Raw genomic sequence first — 25,098 nt, forward strand, 5'->3', positions numbered from 1 at the left:
AGTATTGGTATGACCTGCGTCTCTCCAGCGATCTGGATTATGATGATTTACTGACAAAGCAATTGCTACAAGCCTACCAGGATGTTGGGTGCTGACATGATCACCTTAGGGTGACATGTCAGGCACCAGGTGAGTTACTACATTGTACTACATCGATTACTGCATAAAGATGTTTGGCGCTCTCCTTGATTTTTATCTTTCTTTAAATGATCCAAGAGAGGGAGGAAGCTCCCTTTGTATCTCGAATGGACCATTTGCAATTAGATCACAGGGTACCTTTTAGGCATCATGACAGCGGGTGGCACAGCTTTTATAGAATACCTACAGAAAAACAACATCCTGCAAGCATTGCAGAACATTGAATAAGCAATTTGACAATCACTAATTCAGGTCCCCTATGGGTTGTTGGGAGGGGTAACAATAAGTGATTTTTTTCATTACAAAAGGATAAAAAATATCAAAAGTTGAAAAATAACCTTTTCAATTTTTTTTAGCATAAAAAAAAATAAAATAAACATGCTTGGCATTTCTGCATCCACAAAAGTCTTCACTAATAAAATAAATGTATTGTTCATCCTGCTCGGTGAACAGTGACAGAAAAAAATAGATACATGCATAACTGATCGAGGTTTTTTTAAATATAAAAACAGTAATCAAAAAATCATACATACCCCAAAATGGTACCAATAGAAACTACAGGTAGTCCTGCAAAAAAGCAAAGCTTCACATAAGCCCATCGATTGTCGCCACATACTCTCATTATTGTCAGTTGCACAAGTGCTGTTGACAAAAATGATCAGCTATTTTCTCGTTTGTCGTTGTCCTGTTTACTCTGGGCAATAATTGAAAATTCTTGTTCAGCCAATTATTTACCCATATGTTAAATAATTGGCCGAACCATATGTGGCCTTTAACCCCGGCTGATTTTGGGCCTAAGGACATGATGATTTTCATGTCCACTATTCAAAAAACATAATTTTTTTATTTTTCTATCAACATGGCCATATGAGGTCTTATTTTTTATGTGGTGAGCTACAGTTTTAATTGGTCACAATTTTGGGGTACATATAATGTATTGTATAACTTTAACAAAAGTATAATTTTTTTAGGAGGGCAGGGAGAAAACCCCTCAATACTGCCATTTTTTATAGTGCTAATCATGCAGCATAAATTACATGATCATAGAATCATAGAACAATAGTGTTGGAAAGGACCTCCAGGGTCATCTGGTCCAACCCCCTGCTCAGTGCAGGATTCACTAAATCACCCCAGACAGATATTTGTCCAGCCTTTGTTTGAACACTTCCATTGAAGGAAAACTCACCACCTCCCGTGGTAATCTGTTCCACTCACTGACAACCCTCACTGTCAGAGAGTTTTTTCTAATTTGTGTCTCCTCCCTTTCAGTTTCATCCCATTGCTTCTAGTCTTTCGTTGTGCAAATGAAAATATGGATGATCCCTCTGCACTGTGACAGCCCTTCAGATATTTGTATTTGTAGACAGCTATTAAGTCTCCTCTCAGCCTTCTTCTTTGCAAGCTAAACATTCCCAGATCCTTTAACTGTTCCTCATAGGACATGATTCGCAGACTGCTCACCGTCTTGGTAACTCTTCTCTGAACTTGCTCCTGTTTGTCTATGTCTTTTTATAGTGGGGTGCCCAGAACTGGACACAGTATTCCTGATGAGGTTTGACTAAAGAGGAGTAGAGTCTATGATCTATTAGTATACCCAAGTCTTTTTCACATCTGCTGCTGCTTAGCCCAATTTCTCCCATTCTGTATGTGCCTTTTTTCATTTTTCTTGCCCAGATGTAGGAATTTGCATTTCCCCTTGTTAAATACCATTCTGTTAGTCGCCGCCCACTGTTCAAGCTTTTCTAGATCTTATTGAATACTCTTCCTCCCTTCCCTAGTGTTAACTATTCCTCCTAGCTTTGTGTCATCTGCAAATTTGATCAGTTTCCCATCAATTACCTCTTCCAGATCATTTACTGTTGGACAACACCAGGCCTAGCACAGAGCCTTGTGGTACCCCACTTGATACATTCTTTTACTTTGATGTGCAGCCATTTATTACCACTCTTTGAAAACAGAAACAGAAAACAGATACAAAATAGGAATTTAAAAGTTCGGCCTTCTTAACATAATTCTTAAGCAATTCACCATTTTCATCTTGTAAGCATCCCATAGCATCTTTGACTCTTCTTTTGCTTTTGACATATCACCCAAATCCTCTTTTATTGCTTTTTGCCTCTGTTGCAAGCCTCAATTCATTATTGGGAAGCATTTAAAGACCAAAATGGATGTTGCATACATGTTAAAAATGAAGAAAAATATGTTTATCAAATGGAAAAAGGGGGGAATATCTAAAGAAGAATATAATGCGGTCTACATAAACTGCAGGGCAAGTGTCAGAAAAGCTAAAGCTAATAATGAATTGAGGCTTGCAACAGAGATCAAAAGCACTAAAAAAGGATTTTGGGGGTATGTCAAAAGCAAAAGAAAAAACAAAGATGCTATTGGATGCTTACAAGATGAAAATGGTGAATTCGTTAAGAATGATGTTGAGAAGGCCGAACTTTTAAATTCCTATTTGGTATCTGCTTTCTCTCAGAAAGTAGATGGAACATCAACTGATCTTCCCTGTGCTATTGGTTGAATAAAAGAATGCAGGCTATCTATAAGCAGAGAGATGGGAAGGGAACACTTAGCTAACTTAAATGAATTCAAGCTCCAAGGTCTAAATGAATTGCATCCTAAGATACTAAAGGAAGCAGCGAAGGTAATTGCTGAATCACTCGCCATAATCTTTGAAAATTCCTGAAGAACAGGCGAAGTCCCAGAAGATTGGAAAAAAGGGAAATGTCCCTATCTTCAAATAAGAGAAGAAGGTGGATCCAGGAAACTACAGGCCTGTGAGCCTGACTTCCATATCGGGAAAGAACTTTGAACAAATTATTAAACAGCATGTATGCAAGTACTTGGATGAAAATGGAGTAATTAACCAGAGCCAGCATGGGTTTGTAACAAAAAAGTCATGCCAGACGAATCTAATTTGATAGCATCACTGACTGGGTCGATCAGGTAAATGCAGTGGATATAGTATATCTTGACCTAAGTAAAGCATTTGACAAAGTATCTCATACTATGCATATTAAAAAAATGACCAAATATGGGATTGACAAAGCAACTGTTAGGTGGATTCACAACTGGCTGGGTGATCGTACTCAAAGAGTGGTCATAAATGGCTGTACATCCAAGTGGAAGAATGTATCAAGTGGGGTTCCACAAGGTTCTGTCCTAGGACAAAAGTTGTTCAACATTTTTATAAATTATCTGGAAGAGGGAATTGATGGAAAACTGATCAAATTTGCCGATGACACAAAGTTAGGAGGGATAGCTAACACTGGAGGAGAGAGAGAGTATTCAAAAAGATCTAGAAAAGCTTGCACAGTGGGCAGCGACTAACAGAATGGTATTTAACAAGGAGAAATGCAAAGTCCTACATGTGGGCAAGAAAAGTGAAAAAAGCACATACAGAATGGGAGGAATTGAGCTAAGCAGCCTCACATGTGAGAGAGACTTCGGTATACAAATAGATCATAGACTGAACATAAGTCAACAATGTGATGCAGCAGCCAAAAAGGCAAACAGAATTCTGGGATGCATAAAGAGAAGCACAGAGTCTAGATCACGTGAGGTAATTATCCCCCTCTACTCTTCCTTAGTCAGACCTCATCTGGAAAACTGTGTCCAGTTCTGGGCACCCCACATTAACCCCTTAGTGACGAAGCCTGTTTGCGCCTTAGTGACGGAGCCAAATTTTGGAAATCTGACATGCGTCGTTCAACGTAGCATAACTCCGAAAAAGCTTTACATATCCAAGTGATTCTGACATTGTTTTTTCGCCACATGTTGTACTTCATTTTGGTTGTAAAAAGAGGCCGATAGAATGTGTATATTTATTAAAAGCGCCAAAATTGGGAAAATTTTGAAAAAATTGTCATTTTTTCACATTTTCAACTGTAATATCTCCAATATGTCCAAACATACTGTACAAATTTTTGATAAGATATATATTTCCATCTGTTTACTTTATTCTGAATGCACATTTGAAAAACTTTACGTACAAATGTAACATTACTTTTCAGCATTTTGAGGAACACTTTGTAAAGGCTCTGTTTGCAAAGGCTCATGAGTGTCAGACTAATAGATACCCCCCCCCAAATGACCCCATTTTAAAAACTACACCCCTTAATGTATCCACTGAGGGGTGTCATGAGTATTTTGACCCCACCGTTTTTTTTCAGGAATTAATTAAATTTAGAGGAGAAAAAATAAAATTTCATATTTTTGCAAATAAGTCATTTTAAAGACATATTTTTTCCTATAGTGCCCATGAAAATGAGGATTTACACACCAAAATGGATACCCCCGTTTCTCCCGTGTTCAGAAACATACACATTGTGGCCCTAATCTTATGTCTGGATGCACAACGGGGCCTAAAATGAAAGGAGTAGTTGGTGGCTTTCAGAACATAAATTTTACTTGAAGGCGTTTTAGGCCCCATAGCACTTTTGTAGAGCTCTTGAGCGGCCAAAACCATAGAGAACCCCCACAAATGACCCCATTTTGAAAACTAGACCCCATAACAAATCTATCTAGGGGTGTACTGTGTATTTTGACCCCACAGTTTTTGAATGAATTTTAGGAAAGCAAAAAGGAAAAAATTGTGATTTTCGTTTTTTTGTCAATTCTGTCATTTTAAAAACAGCTTTTTTTGTACAGCACACACATGAATGAAGCCTTGCACCCCAAAATGGATACCCCTGTTTCTCCCGTGTTCAGAGACATACCCATTGTGGCCCTAATCTTATGTCTGGATGCACAACGGGGCCCAAAATGAAAGGAGTAGTCGGTGGTTTTCAGAACATAAATTTTCCTTGAAGGCGTTTTAGGCCCCATAGCACTTTTGTAGAGCTCTTGAGCGGCCAAAACCAAAGAGAACCCCTACAAGTGAACCCATTTCGAAAACTAGACCCCTTAACAAATTTATCTAGGGGTGTACTGCTCATTTTGACCCCACAGTTTTTGAATGAATTCAAGCAAAGCAAAGGGGAAAAAATGTGATTTTCGTTTTTTTGGCAATTCAATCATTTTAAAAACTGCTTTTTTTGTACAGCACACATATGAATGAAGACTTGCACCCCAAAATGGATACCCCTGTTTGTCCCGTGTTCAGAGACATACCCATTGTGGCCCTAATCTTTTGTCTGGATGCACAACGGGGCCCAAAATGTAAGGAGTAGTCGGTGGCTTTCAGAACTGAAATTTAGCATGAAGGTGATTTAGGTCCCATTGCCCACTTGTAGAGCCCTTGAGCGGCCAAAACGACAGAGAACCCCAACAAATGATCCCATTTTGAAAACTAGACCCCTTAACAAATTCATCTAGGGGTGTACTGCGTATTTTGACCCCACAGTATTTGAATGAATCTAAGCAAAGCAGAAGGAAAAAATTACAATTTTCATTTTTTTGTCAATTTTAAAACTGTTTTTTTCGTACAGTGTACATAGGAATGAAGACGTTCACCACAAAATGGATCCCCCCGTTTGTCTCGAGTTCAGAAATATTCCTGTAGTGGCCCTAATCTAATCATAGGACACATGGCAAGGCCTATAATGGAGAGAACACCCGTTGGATTGCAGGGCACAACTGAATAAATTCCAGGCCCCATTGCCCACTTGTACGGAATAAAAATTGACACCTTAAAAAAATCCCCCCCCCCCCCCCCACACACTCCGCGCCCTTTTCGGCGTTCCCCAAATTTTAGATAGAAGTAATAATGTAAACTGTGTAGGATTTCCGAAGACGGGTAATTACGGAGGCTGGTTGAGATGGGTACATGGGGCATTAAAACTGGGTATCCCCCCTCCTCCCATGCTTTTTGGGGGGTATTTCTTGACCTCAGTGGCGGGTATGGGGTGTAAAAAGTGGCGCTCTGTGAGTCTCTGTAAGCTTGCGGTGGTGCGGCGGTCTCACGCAGAAGACGCTCAACAAGCTGCTCCTGGAACTGCATGAAGTCGAGCGTTCCCAGGGCTTCTTGTAAATTGCGTATTACAGGTAGCGGTCTGAATAACGCCGGGCTCACACAGCCGTAGGCGGAATCCGCTTGCGGAGGCCCGCAGCGGATCCCAGGTGCGAGCCCGGCTGTGACCCTGCGTACAGCCGCGTAATGTACTGCGCATAACTGCCTACTCACACAGGCGGTCATGCGCAGTACTTTTCTTTTTTTGTTTGTATTTCCCGCACCGGCGCTTAGCGATGACGCGGGTACCCGCAGCCCGTATACAACGTAGTTGCGTATGGGCTGCGGATATATTCATGACCATGGAGCACAATAGGCTCTATGCTGCGGATAGCCGCTGTAAAATATAACCTGCTGCGCTCTCTTTTCCGTGAGTGGATTACACAATTCCGAAATGCTAATGTGAGCTGAATTGTGTAATCCAATGCGATTGATGTGCGTATTACCGCGGATCAGACGCTTGCGGAATCCGTAATTCCTATCCGGTCATGCGAGACCGGCCTAAGGTAGATCGCTACCTTTTTTTCACGTGACCGGGGACCGCTCAACGAGGCCACCCGTCACTGTTCCAGGCACTCGGCGACCGTTGGTCGCTGGGAGTAAGGAGATTTTACGTTTCCTGAGCTCCCCGACTCCTGCGCATGTGTCCGATGTTTTGCCGGCGGTTGCATGCGCAGAATCCGGGAAAGTTCACGGAAGAAGATCGCATAGGGGTGCAAATACGGAGGCCTCCAGTAAAATGTTTCATCTCCTCTCACCGATCGCATCGGTGAGGGGAGATGAACCTTCACCTTTTTTTTACTTTTACGTGATCGCCATTATCCATTGGATAACGGCAAACACGTGATCAGTAACCGCTCACCGCGGCCCCCCCATGAAAACTCCAGGCTCTCGGCTAAGTTTTGTAGCCAGGAGCAGGGAGATTTTAAATTACGCTGGCAATCCACGGCTTTTGCGCATGCCTCCGCCACTTTGGCGACGGGCGCTTGCGCAGAAGCTGGGGTAAGGTCCGCGGATAAATCTGCGGGCCTTAGGTATGTCATTTCATCCTCCCTCACGGATATGATCCGTGGGGGGTGATGAGACGTAAGATTTTTAAACTTTTTTAAACTTTTTTTTTTTTTACTTTTTACACTTTTCTTTTTTACTTTTTCACACTTTTTTTTACTTTACATGATCACTGCTATCCATTGGATAACAGTGATCATGTCCCCGGTATAATCTCTTTGCTCCGGGCTACACATGGCAGCCAGGAGTAGAGGGATTTTAAATTTCCCGGGGCTCGAGCCCCTCTGTGCACGCGCCCGATGATTGACATCGAGCGCGCATGCGCTGATGGGGATTCGGGCACCCGGGACATCGGGGAGGACTTAGGTGAGTATTTTCACCTCCCCTCATGGATCCGATCCATATGGGGAGGTGAAACTGACACTTTTTAAAAACTTTTTAAAAATTTTTCGCGATCGCCGCTATCCAATGGATAGCGGCGATCGCGGGCCTGGGGACCGCTTACCGCACCCCCCGGTAACACCTCCTGGTTCCCGGCTACCTTTAGGAGCCGGGAACCAGGAGGTTTTAAATTTGCCGGGGGCTCCCGGGCTTCTGCGCATGCGCGTGACATCATCGTCTGGCGCGCATGCGCAGAAGAGCAGCGGCGGGTTCGGGAGGATCAGAATCTTCGGGGGCAGTGTGGAGAAGGCGGGTGAGTATTTTCAGCTGCCTTGATGGATCCGATTCATCAGGGCAGCTGAATCTTTACTTTTTTACACCTTTTTATTTACTTTTTTGCGATCGGCACTATCCATTGGATAGCGCCGATCGCAATGCCGGGGTGACTGCCTGCATCCTGGGATGACAGCTCCATGCTGTCGGCTACCTGCGGGCACCGACAGCATGGAGCTGTCACGTCCTCAGGCAAGTGGGCATTAATCCAAAGAGGATGCATAAAACTACGTCCTCTAGGATTAAAGCCCACTTTCTGAGGACGTAATTTCCCGATGGGGCAGTCGTTAAGGGGTTAAAAAAGACAGACAGCTGTCTACAAATATCTGAAGGGCTGTCACAGTGCAGAGGGATCATCCCTATTTTCATTTGCACAACAAAAGACTAGAAGCAATGGGATGAAACTGAAAGGGAGGAGACACAAATTAGATATTAGAAAAAACTTTCTGACAGTGAGGGTGATAAATGAGTGGAACAGGTTACCACGGGAGGTGGTAAGTTCTCCTTCAATGGAAGTGTTCAAACAAAGGCTGGACAAATATCTGTCTGGGTTGATTTAGTGAATCCTGCACTGAGCAGGGGGTTAGACCCGTTGACCCTGGAGGTCCCTTCCAACTCTACGATCCTACGTGTTTTTGTGCTTAGCCTGTGTTAAGCTGTAATACAGCAGCAACTTCTGGTCATTTGCATGCATTTTTGCTACATTCACTTGGCACATCACATATGGGCACCCTGAATGTGTTAGCTTTGAAAAATCAGGTTCTTTTACTATATTCTCCAACCATATATTAATCCTGTATACCTAATCTCTTTCAGCCTTACTCTTTATTCTTTAAGGTTGTGAAATATGTAGGTGTGTATGTAATATATGTACTTACTTTTTATACATAAGAAAATTAAATATCTGTATTTGATTATAAGAAATTATTATAGAATCAATGTATTAATGTTTTTTGTGCTCCATTAGAGCAGCTTGATCTTTATATATTGTTTAGATGGAAATGTCAACATATATTAAAAATGTAAAAACAGTTATTTGAGGTGTCCTTACATTTTCACATGACTGTCGATCCCCGACACATCATCTCTCAATTTTTCTGATTCATTATATATAATTTCTCATTTTCAACTGTCTTCATAATTTAGTTTTGAATACTTTCTTGGTTGAAACTTTTGCATTTACACACAACACTAACAATGCTTTTTCTTCTTAGACATGGAAATGGGTTGTTTTTCCTTTGGGTTTATATATTTTTGAAAGGATAATTCGATTTTGGAGATCTAAGCAAAATGTTGTTATCACAAAGGTAACAATTATAATGAGACTGACAAAATAGTTTTTAACATGTTCCTTTTAAATGTGTGTTTGACTGGATGCGATAATGTTGCCAAGTTTAAAGCAGCACTTGAAAACTTCTGTCTTTTCTCATACTTTACCTGTCACCAAATCCACGGTCTCTGATGTAGATTTTTCTTTTACATGATTGGTTACTTGGTTTTACTGCTGGTAAATATAGGTTATTCTTTTCTAGGTTGTGACTCACTCATCCAGTGTTCTAGAAATTCAAATGAAGAAAAGTGGTTTTGCAATGGAACCAGGCCAATATATTTTTCTTCAATGCTCCGCTGTTTCATGTCTAGAGTGGCATCCATTCACATTAACTTCAGCACCAGAAGAGCCATTCTTTAGTGTGCATGTGAGGGCTGTTGGAGACTGGACTAGAGGACTTTTTGCAGAATGTGGGGCAAACAGGAATCTGCGCTTAGAGCCATGGCAGCTGCCAAGGTGTGAAAAAAATTCTTATTATATGCATTTTAATTCCTCAATCAGAATTTTGTTCTCTGTGACCCTGAAAAGTGTTATGTATAGTTTTTTATATAAACCAATTTTATTTAACTTTTTAGCAGTCTTCAGGTGATGCAGTTATAATGATAATATATATCTCAATTAGAAGAAACATGTATCAGCACTGAAGTAGTAGCAGAGTCAATGCAGCAGTCCCACCTTGATATTGCAATATTTATAAACATAACAATTGAAAGATAAATGTGAAATAAAACACATCTAAGTGTTTCAAGTATAATGAAGCCCTTCACAGAACTAGACGATTAAAATATAACTTTTATTAGTTGTCTAAATAAAATTGTTTAAGACATGGGCTGACAGACGAACGTGAAAACATAAATTGACGACACAAAGTATAAGGGTCAGGGTGGAGGTGATCAAGCTCCGCCATGACCTTAGTTTTGGTGCGACTATCAAAATTTGATAGTAAGGACTCAATGGTCCTTGTTGTGAGGTAGATAACTAATGGCACTTTATTATTGTGACTCCTGACTTTATTCATCAGGGTTTCACATGAAAGAGCATGTATAAGATGTAATGATGGACACTCTCATATAAACCAGATGTCAAAACTTGTGGCTTTGGGCAGATGGAAAAGTGTATCTTACTGGGATGAAAAAGCTCAAAAGAGATGAGTTTGCTCAAGGATAGAGTTGCTCGACGCGTTTCTCTACTGATGTGTACAGCAGTTCATCAGGAGCGAAAAATTACTTGTTGGTAAGTACATTAGATGGTTGCCCATAGAAAAAGTGCTTGAGTTGATGCGCTTTTTGTATATTGGTAGATCCAATAATTGAATAGCCTATAGAAGAATGCTCTGTAAAGTGTATCGAGCCTCTGTCAGAGTATCTTATATTGGTATCAGAAGATCATATAGGGTAGCTTAAACGATGTCAAAGCTCGGTCAAATATACTTAATCGCTTTGACTATATGGAGTAGATCAAAAGGACTCAAAATTAAGTCTGATCAATAATTGCTGGGGTAATAGCGGCAGTGTACAATGCCTGCCTATTGGCTATTATAAGCAAAGCGATATGGTAAGTCAAAACTCCCTAGCTCCTCAGCTTGAGGGACAAGTTGATCTTGAGCATATGGAGCCGAGAGTACTGCCAGTATTGTGGTTAACAGACTCTAATTACAGAGTCAAGTTGTAAACTCCAAAGTGGTTAAAGATAACCTAGTCACGACTAAGCGCTTTGTATACTAGCTAAAGAAAGTAAATTGCTACAGTTACATCTCAGATAGAACGGTCTAAGATAAGACCGGAGGACATAGATACCAGACAAAAAAGATGGAAAGAGGACAGAGTAGTAGAGCCTATAACTCTGATGGTGAGTATAAGGCATATGACTGCAAGCCCAAGGTGTTCCCAGCTATATACCCTGAAGATCCGCCCCTTAGAGGGTGTGTAACAACAGTGAGCCAATGTGCTGTTAAGATGGGAGGAGTTATAAACTCCAGTGCTAAATTGCCTCAAAGCTTACGTGCAATTGTATCTCAGATGTCAGTGAGATATGATTCTCCTGGGGGCACTGCTGTAGAGGACCAATATACTGTCTGATCGCTATGATAACCGCTGGATTAGGTGAATAGGAGCAAAAAAACATTCCCGTTATATACTAGCGATCGCGCATGCGCGCGTCACCGTGTGATGTCATCACGTCGGTCACATGACCGCGGCGCGACGTGGGATGACGTGGAGGATGTAAATAGCTCAATGTATCATAGGTGCAGTGCTGTAGAGGACTAATGTACTGTCAGATCGCTGTGATAACCGTTGAATTTCCATGAATAAATGCTTGAAAACAGTCCCGTTGTGTACTAGCGAACGCGCATGCGCGTATCGCCGTGTGACGTCATCACGCCGGTCACGTGACCGCGGCGCGACGCTGGGTGACGTGGAGAGTAGTTTCATGTCTGGGCAGTGTCTACTAATGTGTGTTATTCGTCACCATGGAGAGGCGGTCACATGACAGACTGGTTGCCCGATCATGTGACTGTATGCATGGGATGCTGTTATAGATGTGAGAAGGATATATGCTAATGAGAAAGTACATTATGCTTATTCGTTATGACAGTATTAACCATAATGAAGCAACCTGAGATGTTTTTTAGCTTTTTAGCAGTTTTTAGCAGTCAATATTAGTGATAGAGAATAACAGTTATATGCATAGATAAATGCAATATGCATAGACGGATATTTTAAACGATATAACAAGGACGTATAGTCATATTTGGGTATTTATAAGCTGGTAAAATCCTTTGTCTAGGGAAATAATTTGGATGGAGAGATAGAGGGATACAACAAAATGGTATATTGTTAACTTGATACGTGATAATACGATAGTCTCATAATAGAGAAATGATTAATTACTAAAGCCGGTTGTAGTTTCTTCAGGTGGTGGAACCGCAGGGAATCAAGTTAAAGAAAACAATTGAAGCATAGGTTTTCATTTAGACCGTTGGGATTAACAGTATTTAAACGGTAAATCCACAAAGCTTCCTTGCATAACAGTTTTTTGTCAATATCACCACGTCTGCCTTGGGACCTCAGAACTTCAATTCCTGAAATAAAACACAGAGGCCATCTGGTCTCCATTTATGTTTTGTGGGACACTTTATGGGAAGAACCCTTACAGTTAACTCAGGGAAATCATGTTCCAGGAACATAGGTAAAGAGAGACGTTCTGATTCAGATATGTGGTTGAGCTGGTGGAAGGGAAGGGTAGATAGAAGTCACTCTTGATAGTATATGGTGCTGGAAAATCAAGATTACACGCTGCTGAGCAGCTTCGACTCAATCCTTGTTTATAATAAATGAAAATGTATCTGGAAACAACCTGGAGAAAGATGGGAGGGGTAGGCTCTAGACCCCCCACAGTCATTGCAAAACGCTATGTTCTAAGGATACATTTACACATAGCTGAAATGCTGCAGATTTTCCGCAGCAGAAAATTTCATGGCAGAATCTGCAGAATTTCCGTATCAAAAAACGCATCAAAATCGGTGTGGATTTTGACTAGGAATTAGTTGTATATCTATGATCCATATCACCGACTAGAGACTGCTGGGTGACAGGGTGCGCTGACAGCATTAAGTATTGTGAGGTGAAGGGGAGTGCTATAACTGCTGAAATCAGCTGCAGATATGCACCTGATTCCTAGTCAAAGTCTGCACCAAGAGTGTGGATTTTGAAGCATTTTTTTTAATGCATTTTTAGCTGCAAGAAATCCTCAACATTTACAGTATGTGTAAGATTTGCCGGATCCTCTGCATGGAAAAACGGCGACATGTACAGTATCAGCAAAGTGGATGAGATTTTTTAAAATCTCGTCCACACACTGCGGAAAATTTCAGTACAAAACCAGTGCCGAAATTGGCATGCGATGCAGAATTTAAATACACTGCAGGTCAATTTTAGCTCTGGATACGATTCGGAATCCACCTCTTCTGAATTACGGGGTGAATACTGCACCAAAATTCACCCAGTGTTGTGGATTTTGCTGAAGACTTTCAGCTTCAGATCTGCTGCAGATTGTCCGCTGCGGACATTCTGCAGCTATTCCCTTCCATGTGAACATACCCTAAGGGTTTCCCTAGGAGGACTGTATTGTTACGAAGCCAGATATTGATGAAGGCATGGGTTTAAATTCCAGATGCTTTACAGGACACGACAGTCCTACACACAACAGTAGAGTGAGGCCTATGCTGCTATGTATAGTTCTTACTGGCAGAGTTATAATAGAAATATAGCAGCAAAGTTCAGTGTAGGAAAATATTTAATGTTTTTTCCTTTCAATGCCGTTTTTACAAATCACACCCCTTTTAAATGGGTTGTGTCAGCTTTAACACTTATCTTCCATCTACAGAACAAAGTATAAGTGTATGATCAGTGTGGATCTGATTGCAGGTATCCCCACCAATCATGAGAATGGATATCCAGTACACCCCAGAATGAATGGAGTGGCAGTTGATCTCTATGAGACTGACAAAGATAGCCAAGTAGAAGCACTTTCCCATCTCTATTATTCCTATGGAGATGAATGGAATGACAGTGTCAGGAATCTCCTGCTCTTGGTTGGTAGCTCTCACTACTGAGCCATCCAGCCTGTGGACAGTTCCGCTCCACAGCCTTGTTCCATGCTTCCAGCTATCAAGTTCCTGCCTCCTAGTCCTGACGCAGCCTCTGTTCCTAATAACGCTAATTCTAAAAGCCTGACCCTGCCACTGCACCCGCGCATGATTAATTAATTTATCTAGGGGTGTGCTGACCATTTTGACACCACAGTTTTTAAATGAATTCAAGCAAAGCAAAAGGAAAAAATTGTGATTTTCATTTTTTGGGGCAATTGTCATTTTAAAAACAGCTTTTTTTGTACAGCACACATATCAATGCAGACTTGCACCCCAAAATGGAAACACCTGTTTGTCCTGTTCTCAGAAATATACCCATTATGGCCCTTATCTTATGTCTGGATGCACAACGGGGCCCAAAATGAAAGGAGTAGTCGGTGGCTTTTAGAACATAAATTTTGCTTGAAGGCCTTTTATGTCCCATAGCACACTTGTAGAGTTCTTGAGCACCCAAAACCATAGAGAACCCCTACAAATGACCCCATTTCGAAAACTAGACCCCTTAACAAACTCATCTAGGGGTGTACTGTGTATTTTAACCCTACAAATTTTGAATAAATCTAAGCAAAGCAGTAGGAAAAAATTACGATTTTCATTTTTTGGGCAATTGTGTCAATTTAAAAACAGGTTTTTTTGGACAGCACACATATAAATGAAGACTTTCACCCCAAAATGGATAACCCTGTTTGTTCTGTATTCAGAAACATACCCATTGTGGTCCTAATCTACTTACAGGACACATTGCAAGGCCTATAATGGAAGAAGCACCAGTTGGATTTCAGGGTACAACTGAATAAATTCCAGGCCCCATTGCCCACTTGTAGAGCCATTGAGCGGCCAAAAAATAACGAACCCCCTCAAATGACCCCATTTTGAAAACTAGACCCCTTAACGAATTTCTCTAGGGGTGTACTGCATATTTTGACCCCACATTGTTTGAATGAATCTAAATAAAGCAGTTGGAAAAAATTACGATTTTCATTTTTTTGGCAATTGTGTCAATTTAAAAACAGTTTTTTTGTACAGTGTACATAGGAATGAAGACGTTTACCCCAAAATGGATCCCCCTGTTTGTTCCGTGTTCAGAAACATACCCATTGTGGCCCTAATCTATTTACAGGACACATGGCAAGGCCTATAATGGAGGGAATACTCGTTGGATTGCAGGGCACAACTGAATAAATTCCAGGCCCCATTGCTCACTTGTACGGAATAAAAATTGACACCCTAAAAATCCCCCCATCCCCCCCCATGCCCTTTTTGGCATTCCCCAAATCTTAGATAAAAGTAATAATGTGAACTGTGTAGTATTTCCGAAGACAGGGGTAATTACTGGGGCCTGGTTGGGATGGGTACATGGGGCAATACATCCGGGTATCCCAGCCTCCTCTCATGCTTTGTTTATTGGGGGGTATTTTTTGACCGCAGTGGCAGGGACTGGGTGTAAAAAGTAGCGCTCTGTGAGGCTTCGTAAGCTTGGGGAGGTGCGGCGGTCTCACACAGAGGCCCTCAACAAGCTGCTCCTGGAACTGCAGAAAGGTGAGCGTTCCCGGAGCTTCTTGTTAATTACGTATTACAGGTAGTGATCTGAATAATGCCGGGCTCACACGGCTGTATGTGGAATCCACTTGTTGAGGCCTGCAGCGGAACCCAGCTGTGAGCCAGCCATGGCACTGCATACGGCCGAGTAATGTACTGCGCATAACTGCGTACTCACACAGGCAGTCATGCGCAGTACACCTTTTTTTTGTTCGTATTACCCACGCTGTTGCTTAGCAATGACACTGGTACCCGCAGCTCATACAGAATGTAGTTGCGTATAGGCTGCGGGTATATCTGCGACCATGGAGCACAATGGGCTCTATGTTGTGGATATCTGCGGTAAAATAGAACCTGCGTTTTCTTTTCTGCCAGTGGATTACATAATTCCGACCCGCTAATGTGAGTGGAATTGTGTAATCCAATGCATTTGATTGATCCACGTAGTAATGCGGATCAGATGCATGCGGAATCCTTCATCCTATCCGGTCATGTGAGACCGGCTCAAGGTAGATCGCTACCTTTTTATCATGTGACCAGAGACCACTCAACGAGGTCACTGCACCAGGCTCTCGGCGACCGTTGGTCGCCGGAAGCAAGGAGATGTTAAATTTCCTGGGCTCCCCGGCTCCTGCGCATGTGTCCGGTGGTCGTATGTGCAGAATCTGGGAAGGTTCACGTAGGAGGATCACGTTGGGATTCAAATACGGAGGCCTCTGGTAAACAGTTTCATGTCCTCTCACTGATTGCATCAATGAGGGGAGATGAAACTTCAATTTTTTTTTTAACTTTTACGTGATCGCCATTATCCATTGGATAACGGCGAACACGTGACCAGGAACTGCTCACTGCAGCCCCTCGTGAAATCTCCAGGCTCTTGGCTAAGTTTTGTAGCCAGGAGCAGGGAGAATTTAAATTACCCTGGCAATCCACGGCTTTTGCGCATGCGTCTGCCATTTTGACAATGGGAGCGTGCGCAGAAGCTGGGGTAAGGTCCGCTGATAAATCTGGGGGCTTTAGGTACGTAATTTCATCCTCCCTCATGGATATGATCCGTGAGGGGAGATGAAACGTAAGCTTTTTCAGCTTTTTAAAACTTTTTTAAAAATACTTTTTTACACTCTTTTTTTAACTTTAAATAATCACTGTTATCCACTGGATAACAGTGATCACATCCCCGGTGACATCTTTCTGCTCTTGGCTACAAATGGTAGCCAAGAGCAGAGGGATTTTGAATATCCCAGGGCGTGAGCCCCTCTGTGCACGCGCCCAATGAATGACATCGGGGGCGTAGCACAGAAGGGGACTTCAGGTCTCGGAAGATCGGGACATTGCGGAGAACCAGTGGTGAGTTTTTTCACCTCCCCCATGGTCCCCGCGGTCCGCGGTGACATCTCCTGGTTCCCGGCTACCCTCAGGAGCCGGGAGCCAGGAGATTTTAAACTTGCCGGGGGTCCCGGCCTTCTGCGCATGCGCGTGACATCATCTGTGTGGCGCGCATGCGCAAAAGGCTGGCGTATGGTCCCGGAGGACCAGATTAGCATGGGACAGCACAGAGGACCGGGGTGAGTAATCTAATCTGCCCCCATGGATCCAATCCAAGGGGGCAGCTGAATCTTTAACTTTTTAAAAACTTTTTTGCACTTTAATGCGATCGACGCTATGCATTGAATAGCGCCAATTGCATTGCCAGGGGAAACTCCCTGCAGCCTGGGATGACAGCTCCAGGCTGTCGGCTACCTGCGGGCACTGACAGCATGGAGCTGTCACGTCTATAGCCCACGTTACTTTAATCCCTGCAGGAAGCATGTTTTTACGTCCTCAGGGATTAAAGCCCACTTTGCTAGGACATAAAAAGACTATGGGCTGGTCACTAAGGGGTTAACCAAACCTCCCCACCCCAATGTAATAGTTGTCCTGAAGATTTAGAAAATATTCTTCCCTCACCTATGACCTATTTCTGACACTTAGGTGTCATGTGTTGTAGATGTATGTTTGTTTGTCTAAAGTTTGGTCAATGATTTTAGATCTAGGTATAATAAAAGTTAATTTTTAATAGATGGGAAAAGGATCTTTACAGTAAAAGGTCTGATTTAATTCAATTTTTGATCCTTCTGCTACAGTGAAAAGGCTCCATCAATGGAAGTGTTCAAACAAAGGCTGGACAAATATCTGTCTGGGATGATTTAGTGAATTCTGCACTAAGCAAGGGATTGGACCAGATGACCCTGGAGGTCCCTTCCAACTCTACCATTCTATGATTTTATGACTCAGTACTGTCTGCCCCTCTGCAATTCTATTATACCTTCTGATATCAACCCCTGGCTTCCCTTCTGACTACTCTCCAGACCTGCGGCTATTACACCTGAGGCTCCAATCCCGTGCAACAAATATTTTGGTGAATTTTCTTTTGTTAGGCGCAGATACTCAACAGGTCGTCCTAGCAATAATTGTTCCTTTACTTTCAAACAAGAATGATTATTGCTGAGTGAATGGAGGCGCAGTGGAGTACGAATCGGTCCAGCCACCTTCATTCACAGGAAACAGTCATTCATAGGTGAATGACTGCCTATTTACATGGGCCGATCCCTGCTTCAGTTTCCGGCATGCAGAAACTGAACAATGTATGTGAGGAGAACAAAATCTCATTCGCTGTTCAGTCGGGCAGCATTTACACTGAACGATTTATCAGCGCATCTAAAAAGGTCTGTTCTATAGAGAAAAGCATTGAATCTCATTACCTTCGCACATACAATTACAATCAAAGGTAACACCTATACTGAGGTAACATTTACACCACCATTCACAATAGGTGATGGGATAGTCATAGTTTACCTATTACCCTTTCAGCATAGTGGTCTTTGCACAGAGCATATCCAGAGCAGTCTCCCATAGAAGTCAATTGTGCATTGTATGAATAGCCCATGAGGCTGCTCTAAAGTATATCTCTAAAAGTTGCTGTAAAAGCATAGGCATATTCATATTTACACTGTTGGATTACTCCCAGAGTAATCCGTGACAGTGCAACCTTGCTTTTCAATGGAGCACAGCCAGCACAATCCAAGTATGCTCTGTGCGGTGTGCTCCAGTAATGATGAATAGATACATAATGTGCTCAAGATATGCTCCAGGCATTGATGAATAGCGAGAGCATGTGTTCTGCACTCTGAGCATGCCCTATATGTAAAAATGAATAAGCTTCAAATCTCTGCAGCTCAGGCAAGATGGCTGTCCCCAAATAAAAAAGCTATAATCAGAAAATAAAAGCAGAATAGAAAAATAAAATGTTTTACTATCTGGTTTCAGTGGGTCCCTGTTTTCTTTTTTACATTTACCACACGATTAAAACAATGTGTTAACTTTCTGTACTGCACCTGAGTAGCACTGAAAAAATCTTTTAGTATACTTGATATAACAAAGCATTACTAGCACCCCATGGTGTTCTATAGAAGTTATTACCATGTGAATCTACAACTTCCATTATGACCTAAACAATGGTACAGATGTGTAAAGGGTTATAATTTCACAAGCAGGAATGCCATGGACCTTATATGTGATCATAATACTGATGTGACGCAGTAAGAGACAGAATTCACAATGAAACTGAATGACTCACAGGTGACGCTGTTTCTTTTCTTCTGCAGCTGGTCCAAATTTTCATGACTTCTTCCAGCTATGTTTGACCTTTATAGAATATTTTCCTCTTTTATCTTTATCTCTTCTGAAATTATAAGCGCCACATACTGCATCACCTGAATAGTGCTACTCACCGTGCCACCGGAATCTCCAGTGTGCACTTGAAATGAACATGCTGTGCCCCCTGAAATCATCTTCTTTTCTTCTCTATTCATGTCCAGGCTGCCATAAAGATGTACTTCAGCCATAACTGTTCTTTGCACATAAACTCTGCTGCCTCCAATTAGGGTAGAATGCAGTAACTGCTGTGCAGTTGAAGCAACCCCCAACCACAGCAGCCAGTGAGTGGATTTTGACAATAAGGGTACATGCACACACGTGTTTTCAATTTGATTTTCAGACAAAAAATTGTCCGAAATTTAGATGGAAATAGTGACCATTCATTTGAATGGGTGCATACTTACAGACTTTTTGACTTTTTTTTAACTCGAACTGATAGTCCAAGTAAAACAATTTGCAGCTTGTCCAATTTTTAGATGAGAATAGCTCATGTCAATGTTCAGTGCTCAGCACATTGGACAGCACATGGATGGGGTGTCTGAGTGCTGTCTGATGTAAGTTGCATCCATAAATCTTGGGCATAACTATTAAATTGCCTGCATGCAAGTACCCTTAAAGGGCAGCATTATTGACAAAATATACAGCCTTTGGCTGCTGCGGGTGGACAGGGCTTCGGATGCATTGCAGTTACTGTACTGAGGGACCGTAGTCTCACATTATTTTAACATCTGTTTCACCTATTAAGACAACTATTCCATTTTGCAAATGTAAACTTGGTATTTCAGCACAGTTGATATATCTTGATTTATCCAATGTGTGTAATGCAAACAGATTCATAATGTAGAACGACTAGAACTTTGGAACCCAGAGGTGAAGTTTTATGATAGGGTTCATTGCTGAACTATGGTCTTTGCTTTTTTTTAAAAAGGTGTAGAGCAGCGCTCTGTTTATGCGGTTTCTGTGTTTGGATTATATTAAGATATGTAAGGGAAAACAAATGTCTACTGAGGAAACTAGCAAATTTATTAAAGGTCAATACCAGGGAATCATCTAAATAAGGCCTTATGTCCACTTGCACGCTTGGATTGCACTGCTGAATCCTGCAGAGGAATCCGTGCATGCCTGCAGACATGACAGGGAAAAAGGAGCTGCTTACTTCTCCAGATTCAGTGTAGCTCCTCTCCGTGCAGGCCGGATCTTTTTTCTTCAGCGCGGCGGATGTGTCCGAGTGCGCCTGCCAACACGTGGTGTTCACACGGAAAATCTTATGAAGTCTTCGTTACTTTAGAGATACCGGGAAAAAAATATGTTCACCATTTTGCATGGTTCTTTGCATTACCCAGGAAACACCATGTGAAGGTAACCATGCGACGTTTCCTTTATATAAAATGACATCGGGAAGTGAGAGAATTAGATTACGTACGTAAAATTTGGATGCTAATTCTTTTGCGCTTAGAATTGAATAATCGAGTTGGGACCCATTAACTTTTCCAATTTATGACATAATCAATGCCTGTGTCAAATTTCAAGTTTCTATGACACCGGGAAGTGAAAGAATTAGATTCCGTACGTAAAATTTGGATGCTAATTGTTTTGTACTTAGAATTGAATAATCGAGTTGGGACCCATTAACTTTTCCTATTTATGATATAATCAATGCCCGTGCAAAATTTCACATTTCTATGACACCGGGAAGTAAGAGGATTAGATTCCGTATGTAAAATTTGGACGCTAGTTCTTTTGCGCTTGAATTGAATAATCGAGTTGGGACCCATTAACTTTTCCTATTTATGATATAATCAATGCTTGTGCCAAATTTCAAGTTTTTATGACATCGGGAAGTGAGAGAATTAGATTTTCTACATAAAATTTGGACGCTAATTCTTTTGCGCATAGAATTGAATAATCGAGTTGGGACCCATTAACTTTTCCTATGTATGACATAATAATCAATGCTCGTGCCAAATTTCAAGTGAGAGAATTAGATTACGTACGTAAAATTTGGACGCTAATTCTTTTGCGCTTAGAATTGAACAATTGAGTTGGGACCCATTAACTTTTCCTATTTATGACATAATCAATGCTTGTGCAAAATTTCTATGACATTGGGAAGTTGGAGAATTAGATTCTGTACGTAAAATTTGGATGCTAATTCTTTTGCGCTTAGAATTGAATTATCGAGTTGGGACCCAATAGCTTTTCCTATTTATGACACAATCAATGTTCGTGCCAAATTTCAAATTTCTATGATATTGGGAAGTTGAAGAATTAGATTCCGTATGTAAAATGTAGACGTTAATTCTTTTGCGCTTAGAATTGAATTTTCGAGTTGGGACCCATTAGCTTTTCCTATTTATGATATAATCAATGCTCATGCCAAATTTCAAGTTTTTATGACATTGGGAAGTGAGAGAATTAGATCACGTAAGTACAATTTGGACGCTAATTCTTTTGCGCATAGAATTGAATAATTGAGTTGGGACCCATTAACTTTTCCTATGTATGACATAATAATCAATGCTCATGCCAAATTTCAAGTGAGAGAATTAGATTACATACGTAAAATTTGGACGCTAATTTTTTTGCGCATAGAATTGAATAATCAAGTTGGGACCCAATAACTTTTCCTATTTATGACACAATCAATGCTTGTGCCAAATTTCGAGTTTCTATGACACCGGGAAGTGAGTGAATTAGATTCCGTACGTAAAATTTGGCACTAATTCTTTTGCGCTTAGAATTGAATAATCGAGTTGGGACCTATTAGCTTTTCCTATTTATGACATAATCAATGCTCGTGGCAAATTTTAACTTTCTATTACACCAAGAAGTGAGAGAATTAGATTCCGTACGTAAAATTTGGACGCTAGTTCTTTTATGCTAGAATTGAATAATCGAGTTGGGACCCATTAACTTTTCCTATTTATGACATAATCTATGCTTTTACAAAATTTCATGTTTCTACGACACCGGGAAGTTGGAGAATTAGTGGCGAGTCAGTCAGTCAGTGAGTGAGTCAGTGAGTCAGTGAGGGCTTTCGTCTTTATATATATAGATCTAGCTCTCCTACGATGAACAGAAAAACAGAAATGATAAAAACAGATCTGGATCCGCTATTACCGTACTTTTTAAGCATATCCTGTGGACATGACATTAATGTCTAAAATGGAAATACCATTTAAAGATTTTAGATTGAAAATAGATAACTATTCATGTACCGTATTTTTATTTTGTATTTTTGTATTCTCTCATGTGTTTTTTTTTTCATTCTAGATTGGCTGTTGATGGACCTTACGGATCAGCTGCAGCTAATGTATTCCACTATCATATCAGTGTCTGCATTGCAGCAGGGATTGGAGTTACACCATTTGCATCTGTGCTAAAATCCGTATGGTATAAATACTGCTCTCCAAGTAATGATATGAGATTAAGAAAGGTAATAGTAATTGGTCTGGACAGTTTTACAAAAGCCAGTAACCCTATGAAGCCCTCAGTTCTAAACAGTAAAGCCATGGTCAGACCAAGACTAGTGGCTGCACAAATGTGCCCAAATTTGACACACGTGAAACTGGTCTTTGCCAAGAAATAAATTAGAGCTGCTTAACTGAAATGTTTTATTTTGTGACATGCAGTGACTGTTCAGTAATTAGCGGAAATTTTTGTTTGTAATTTTTGTAGAATGGTTTAATTTTTGTCTCCTCCTTGCTGTCTCATGCAACTTTTTTCTTTATAAAAAATAATAGCTACTATGACTTTCATGCAATCATGTGTAAGTTTATTAAAAATACGTATTTCTTGTTTCAGAGTAATAATAATATTTAGAGAAATTCCCCAATTAGGGTATGTGCACATGGGGCAGATATGTGTTTGGAAAATATACAGCATATTACAGTGCAAGCAATGTGTTGTAAATAGAGATGAGTGAGCGTATTGTCCGAGCTTGATACTCGTTCGAGTATTAGGGTGTTCGAGATACTCGTTACTCGAGACGAACACCACGCGATGTTCGAGTTACTTTCACTTTCATCTCTGAGACATTTGCGCGCTTTTCTGGCCAATAGAAAGACATGGAAGGCATTACAACTTCCTCCAGTGATGTTCCAGTCCTATACCACCCCCCTGCAGTGAGTGGCTGGGGAGATCAGGTGTCACCCGAGTATTTAAATCTGCCCCGCCCGCGGCTCGCCACAGATGCATTCTGACATAGATCAGGGACAGTGCTGCTGATGCTGCTGCTGCTATAGGGAGAGCGTTAGGAGTTATATTAGGCTTCAAGAACCCCAACAGTCCTTCTTAGGGCCACATCTGACCGTGTGCAGTGCTGTTGAGGCTGCTTTTAGCAGTGTTGCACAATTTATTCTTTTTTTTGTATATTGGGCGTGCAGAGCATTGCGTCCTCAGTCTGCAGTCATTGTACAGAGTATAGGGCCAGTACTGGTGAGGCAGGGACAGTGGTACAGGGAAAGAGATATACAGGCTATATAGGCAGTGGGCTTTTTCAAAAAAATTGGGGAAAAATACTATATTTGGTCTGCCTGTGACCGTCTTCAGTGTACTGCGTGTCTGCTGGGGGTAGTAGTCCTAATTAATACGCAGCTAAGCGTTACAGCAGGCTTGCGCAAAATTGTTTCCTGGCTCTGCTTTCTCCGTTACATCACCGCCGTCATCCCGCCAGAGGGAAACAGTATACATAATATACGCTGCCTACAGTATCTGTCTGCTGTATCAGCTCAGCATTTAAAAAAATAGAAGCAAAATACTTAAGGCCTGCTAGTGGTCTTTGGCCACTTGACTGCTTCTGCGCTGTGAATTCCACTAGCTCAGTCATACGCACCTACGTCTCAGTGCAGGCGTGCGCAAAATTCTTTCCTGGCTCTGCTGTCTCCGTTACATCACCGCCGTCATCCCACCAGAGGGAAACAGTATACATAATATACGCTGTCTACAGTATCTGTCTGCTGTATCAACTCAGCATTTAAAAAAATAGAAGCAAAATACTTAAGGCCTACTAGTGGCCTTTGGCTACTTGACTGCTTCTGCGCTGTGAATTCCACTAGCTCAGTCATACGCACCTACGTCTCAGTGCAGGCATGCACAAAATTGTTTCCTGGCTCTGCTGTCTCCGTTACATCACCGCCGTCATCCCGTCAGAGGGAAACAGTATACATAATATACGCTGCCTACAGTATCTGTCTGCTGTATCAGCTCAGCATTTAAAAAAATAGAAGCAAAATACTTAAGGCCTACTAGTGGCCTTTGGCCACTTGACTGCTTCTGCGCTGTGAATTCCACTAGCTCAGTCATACGCACCTACGTCTCAGTGCAGGCGTGCGCAAAATTGTTTCCTGGCTCTGCTGTGCGTTCTGTAAGCGAAGTCAGCCTCCAACCACAGGCCAATAAGCGACACATTTAATTACAGCATTCTGTTTCTGCTCTACTCGTAATACACCATGCTGAGGGGTAGAGGTAGGCCTAGAGGACGTGGACGCGGGCGAGGACGCGGAGGCCCAAGTCAGGGTGTGGGCACAGGCCGAGCTCCTGACCCAGGTGTATCGCAGCTGACTGCTGCGGGATTAGGAGAGAGGCAAGTTTCAGGGGTCCCCAGAATCAATTAATGGGTCCACGCGGTAGACCTTTATTAGAAAATGAGCAGTGTGAGCAGGTCCTGTTGTGGATGGCAGAAAGTGCATCCAGCAATCTATCGACCACCCAGACTTCTACGCCGTCCACTGCTGCAACTCTGAATCCTCTGGCTGCTGCTCCTCCTTCCTCCCAGCCTCCTCACTCCATTACAATGACACATTCTGAGGAGCAGGCAGACTCCCAGGAACTGTTCTCGGGCCCCTGCCCAGAATGGGCAGCAATGGTTCCTCTTCCACCGCAGGAGTTTGTCGTGACCGATGCCCAACCTTTGGAAAGTTCCCGGGGTCCGGAGGATGAGGCTGGGGACTTCCGGCAACTGTCTCAAGAGCTTTCAGTGGGTGAGGAGGATGATGACGATGAGACACAGTTGTCTATCACTCAGGTAGTAGTAATTGCAGTAAGTCCGAGGGAGGAGCGCACAGAGGA

The 25,098-nt window shown here is 41.8% G+C and overlaps 1 protein-coding gene across 1 annotated transcript in view; it reads left to right on the forward strand.

The window, feature by feature from the left end:
• The window catches only part of NOX3 (NADPH oxidase 3), a 170,506-nt gene that overhangs the window by 128,264 nt on the left and 17,144 nt on the right, over positions 1-25,098 (forward strand). Inside the window, exons 12-14 of the mRNA XM_066594876.1 lie at positions 9,028-9,120; positions 9,346-9,599; positions 22,303-22,465. Coding sequence (XP_066450973.1) covers positions 9,028-9,120; positions 9,346-9,599; positions 22,303-22,465 — 510 coding nt within the window. The remainder of the gene's footprint in view (positions 1-9,027; positions 9,121-9,345; positions 9,600-22,302; positions 22,466-25,098) is intronic.

The sequence above is a fragment of the Eleutherodactylus coqui genome, chromosome 3 (assembly GCF_035609145.1).
Source record: "Eleutherodactylus coqui strain aEleCoq1 chromosome 3, aEleCoq1.hap1, whole genome shotgun sequence".
Lineage (NCBI taxonomy): Eukaryota > Metazoa > Chordata > Amphibia > Anura > Eleutherodactylidae > Eleutherodactylus > Eleutherodactylus coqui.